General features: G+C 42.4%; 1 protein-coding gene across 1 annotated transcript in view; it reads right to left on the bottom strand.

The window, feature by feature from the left end:
* LOC123989562 (metalloprotease TIKI1-like) overlaps window positions 1-4,862 on the bottom strand; it is a 168,359-nt gene extending 163,497 nt beyond the window's left edge. The window contains exons 1-2 of the mRNA XM_046290676.1: window positions 3,973-4,862; window positions 1,305-1,865 (exon numbers count right to left, since the gene is read on the bottom strand). Coding sequence (XP_046146632.1) covers window positions 1,305-1,865; window positions 3,973-4,080 — 669 coding nt within the window. The 5' untranslated portion in view covers window positions 4,081-4,862. The remainder of the gene's footprint in view (window positions 1-1,304; window positions 1,866-3,972) is intronic.
* Window positions 4,863-5,430: the final 568 nt, after the last annotated feature.

Genomic DNA, 5,430 nt, shown 5'->3' with positions numbered 1-5,430 from the left:
GAAACATCCCTGTTCCATTCTTTAGTTGAAACATCCCTGTTCCATTCATTAGTTGAAACATCCCTGTTCCATTCATTAGTTGAAACATCCCTGTTCCATTCATTAGATGAAACATCTGTTCCATTCATTAGATGAAACATCCCTGTTCCATTCTTTAGTTGAAACATCTGTTCCATTCATTAGATGAAACATCTGTTCCATTCATTAGATGAAACATCCCTCATTAGAGAATAATCTAATGAATTACCAACCACTTCAAATAGATGTTCTGCTGTGGGCAAACTCAGCAAATCAACGGCAGCTCGCCCAAATAGTGGCCGAGCAGAGTGGGAAAGAGAAGGACGTCCATTGTATTCACACGGGCTCATCCTTTCATAGGATGCATCCCAAATGGCACCCTTTTCCCTTTGTAGTGCCTTACTTTCCCTATGGCCCTGGTCAAAAGCAGTGCACTATGTAGGGTATAACTTGGGACTCGACCATTGAAAGAGAGAGAGAGAGAGAGAACCATTTTGAGGCCACCATTTATGACATGGCCATCTTGCAGCGCAACTACGACAAGTGTATTTGGTGCCACAGATGTCTCAAGTTTAGAGGTAGAATACAATTGGCATGCTGACTGCAGGAATATCCTCCAGAGCTGTTTCCAGAGAATTGAATGTCCATTTCTCTACCGTAAGCCACCTCCAACATCTTTTTAGAGAATTCTGCAGCACGTGCAACTGACCTCACAACCGCAGACCAGGTTTAACCACACTCTAACCACTAGGCTACCTGCCTCCTCTACACTCTAACCACTAGGCTACCTGCCTCCTCTACACTCTAACCACTAGGCCTACTGCCACCTCTACACTCTAACCACTAGGCTACCCTGCCTCCTCTACACTCTAACCACTAGGCTACCTGCCTCCTCTACACTCTAACCACTAGGCTACCTGCCTCCTCTACACTCTAACCACTAGGCTACCTACCTCCTCTACACTCTAACCACTAGGCTACCTGCCACCTCTACACTCTAACCACTAGGCTACCTGCCACCTCTACACTCTAACCACTAGGCTACCTGCCTCCTCTACACTCTAACCACTAGACTACCTGCCTCCTCTACACTCTAACCACTAGGCCTACTGCCGCACCCCTGATGCTCGGTCTATTTGAAACATCCCCATCTCCTGGCAGGATTTATTTAGCAGATTCAGTAGCTTGAAAACCCTCCAACATATATGGGGTACAAGAGGGTTCTGGTCAAAAGTAGAGACGTACTATCTTGGAAATAAGGTTCACTTTCAGACGGACACACTCACCTGAGAGAAGTTGAGTCCGTTCAGCGGGTGACACTGCTCCTCCACCTTCTCCACGGCTCCTGTCCTCTTCCTCATCCTCTCTGCCTCCTGGGCCAGGTACAGATCCAACACCGGGACCCCCCTCGTCTTAATGTCCGCCTCCGTCAACGAGTTCACCATCAACATCACCCACACAGGCCTCTTCCTCTCCCAGTTCCCCGCTATGGCATTAAACAGGTAGTCAGCGTACAGGCCTTTCCCCCTCTGGTCAGGAGTCATCCAGAACGGCATCATGTGCTTGACGTACTCCAAGTGCCTCTTGAGGCGTCTGTAGATGTCTCTGGGTAGAACGTCCTGTAAGGTTCCCCCCTTGGGGAGGAGCTGGCAGCTGGTCAGGGCTGAGATGGTGTAGGGGTCGGTCAGGTCCAGCTCCAAGTAAACCATGTTACTCTCCTGGAAAGCTTTCTTGGAGTTCTCTGGGATAAAGTCCCAGACGCGCGTGTAAGGGACGTGGATCGTGCCGTAGAAGTAGGACGGAGGGTTACGTTTGATGGTCCACAGGAAAGAGTTCAGATCACTTTGCTGCCGAAGGTGAAAGAAGAAGAAAAAGAAACATGAGTGAATTACTGTTATTATTACCAGGCTATACAACCACATCAATATTATTACCAGGCTATACAACCACATCAGTATTATTACCAGGCTATACAACCACATCAGTATTATTACCAGGCTATATAACCACATCAGTATTATTACCAGGCTATATAACCACATTACTGTTATTATTATTACCAGGCTATATAACCACATTACTGTTATTATTATTACCAGGCTATACACCCAAATTAGTATTATTACCAGGCTATACACCCAAATTAGTATTATTACCAGGCTATACACCCACATCAGTATTATTACCAGGCTATACACCCACATCAGTATTATTACCAGGCTATATAACCACATCAGTATTATTACCAGGCTATATAACCACATTACTGTTATTATTATTACCAGGCTATATAACCACATCAGTATTATTACCAGGCTATACAACCACATCAGTATTATTACCAGGCTATACAACCACATCAGTATTATTACCAGGCTATATAACCACATCAGTATTATTACCAGGCTATATAACCACATTACTGTTATTATTATTACCAGGCTATATAACCACATTACTGTTATTATTATTACCAGGCTATACACCCACATCAGTAGTATTACCAGGCTATACACCCACATCAGTATTATTACCAGGCTATATAACCACATCAGTATTATTACCAGGCTATACAACCACATCAGTATTATTACCAGGCTATATAACCACATCAGTATTATTACCAGGCTATACAACCACATCAGTATTATTACCAGGCTATACACCCACATCAGTAGTATTACCAGGCTATACACCCACATCAGTATTATTACCAGGCTATATAACCACATCAGTATTATTACCAGGCTATATAACCACATTACTGTTATTATTATTACCAGGCTATATAACCACATCAGTATTATTACCAGGCTATATAACCACATTACTGTTATTATTATTACCAGGCTATATAACCACATCAGTATTATTACCAGACTATATAACCACATTACTGTTATTATTATTACCAGGCTATATAACCACATTACTGTTATTATTATTACCAGGCTATACACCCACATCAGTATTATTACCAGGCTATATAACCACATCAGTATTATTACCAGGCTATATAACCACATTACTGTTATTACCAGGCTATATAACCACATTACTGTTATTACCAGGCTATAAAACCACATTAGTGTTGTTATTATTACCAGGCTATATAACCACATCAGTATTATTACCAGGCTATATAACCACATTACTGTTATTACCAGGCTATAAAACCACATTAGTGTTGTTATTATTACCAGGCTATAAAACCACATTAGTGTTATTATTACCAGGCTATAAAACCACCTGATCATATAAAGTAATTTATGTGAACAATGGTCTTATGACTGTGTGTGTGTGTGTGTGTGTGTGTGTGTGTGTGTGTGTGTGTGTGTGTGTGTGTGTGTGTGTGTGTGTGTGTGTGTGTGTGTGTGTGTGTGTGTGTGTGTGTGTGTGTGTGTGTGTGTGTGCGTGTGTGATGTCATTCACCAACTATGTCACTAAAGTTAAACAGAGAAATGGACAAACAAACCATTTTAATAGGTATCCCTGCTGAAACAGACTCACAATAACCACAAACAACTACTCGTCGTTATCCACTGCAAATAGACAGCGGGAACAGGGAGCTATTTAAATTGACTGAGACTGTTGATTCTAAATGAGGTTGATTATTTGATGCTCGATAATGGACTGATAATGTCTTATTTACAGTACACTAGACTAACACAATACACAATCGATATGAAGTGCGCTCTCAGAGGAAATGGAAACGTCACAGGTTGAATGAATTAATGAACTAGCCTGTAATAACCCATTTTGTAAATAAAAAGTGAACGGAAGAAGAATAATCATATAAAATATGTTTAGGCTAAAACTGGACATTGGACATTCAGATAGGCCTACTCAAATCCCGGTTGATTGAAATATTAACTGTTTCATTGTAGAGAAAAATGGGATAATTTACTTAGATGTAAGACTATATTAGAGAGAACGTGATGTGAGGGCACTTACTTTCTTATTGAGCTCGCAGTTGGAGGACTCCCGGAGGCTCCATTGATCGGCTCCTTTCACCAGCAGTGTTAGGAACGCTTGAATAAATGCGACCCAAGAGACCAGCATCGTAACTCCAAACCTGCACGTTATTTTCACAACGTGTCGTAAGATGAAGCTACCCCCCCCCCCCCAAAAAAAAACAACTCGCTCCGGGGAAAATTACCTAAATTAATTTCCGAATTTCATTTCCATGGAAAGAATAAGTCAAGCACGCGGACATACAGCACATCTAACTTTCTGCCGCAGGAAGAACTCATGTTTGAGTCAAATTGCTTTCAATACTAAAGTTGAGTGTTGTTTTTTCCCTTCCTGGGAAAGCATTGACGATGTTTGGTGGCTATGTCGTCACGCCGTTTCCCCTCATATCTGATAATAAAGGTGCCTTTGCACGACACGCCAGGGAAGCCTACAACTTTCTCCGCCAATAGTAGACTAGACTACAAGTCCTCAATAAGATCAAGCAAATCTATATTTCCCGTGTTTATAGCCCACTCACTCATAGAACCGAGCAGACTGCGCACGATGAGTAGGTTCGTATCCAAAGTGCACTCGAGCAACAGGTTATGTTCTAAACTAAAAACGACGTGGACCGCGGGTTCCGAAATGAGCGCTGGAATTCCTCCTCGCTGCGACGGTGTTACTCTGCTCTACTTCCAAACACAGGACCGCAGATACAAATTCATGTACAAGTGCTGTTCGGAATTCGAAACATTGCAACACTTTATTCGGAATCCGGTTGTCCAACTTCAAGCGGCATCAACCGTACGCGAATCCTCGTAGGAACGTGAGAAACGTTCTTTACGGTGTCGACTGTGTTTCCATAATTCCAGACTGCCCTCATTACTCCCTCACAGTGTTGCTGGAGTGTGAGCATCTCTGTCAGGCTCAGGCATGGGGCATTACCTACCCTCCTGCCCCCCCCCCTCCGCTTGCACACTCATACTGTGCAATCTGATTGAACATCTCACTCACCGCATGTCGGGATATATAAGGAGCACACGCATTCACTTCAAAAGTAGAAACTGAGTACGGTTGTTCTATTCCACCGGGCTTTTATCAGGGGCTTTCAAGGCATACTGGACCGGGTTGTAGCGTAGTTGTCCAGAGGTCACTCTCTGATCCCCAATAGTAGGCAAGCTACATTGATAGAGGGACAAGTGATTTCACATCCAGGAATAGAATAAAACAAGTAGACAATTTGTAAGACGCTCTCTTATCCAGACGCTCTGGATAAGAGCGTCTGCTAAATGACTTAAATGTAATGTTTAATGTAAACATTTACAACGTATTTCTTTGACTGAGAATGAATACAGTTGTATTTTTTCTTATAATAGCTTATATGTATTGCCTGTATTTAACCAGGAAGCCTAGGCCTAACTTATCAAATAGCAAATATGTATTATTACCATTATTGTG

The sequence above is a fragment of the Oncorhynchus gorbuscha genome, linkage group LG11 (assembly GCF_021184085.1).
Source record: "Oncorhynchus gorbuscha isolate QuinsamMale2020 ecotype Even-year linkage group LG11, OgorEven_v1.0, whole genome shotgun sequence".
NCBI classification, from domain to species: Eukaryota; Metazoa; Chordata; class Actinopteri; order Salmoniformes; family Salmonidae; genus Oncorhynchus; species Oncorhynchus gorbuscha.
This window is presented reverse-complemented; position numbering and strand designations above follow the sequence as displayed.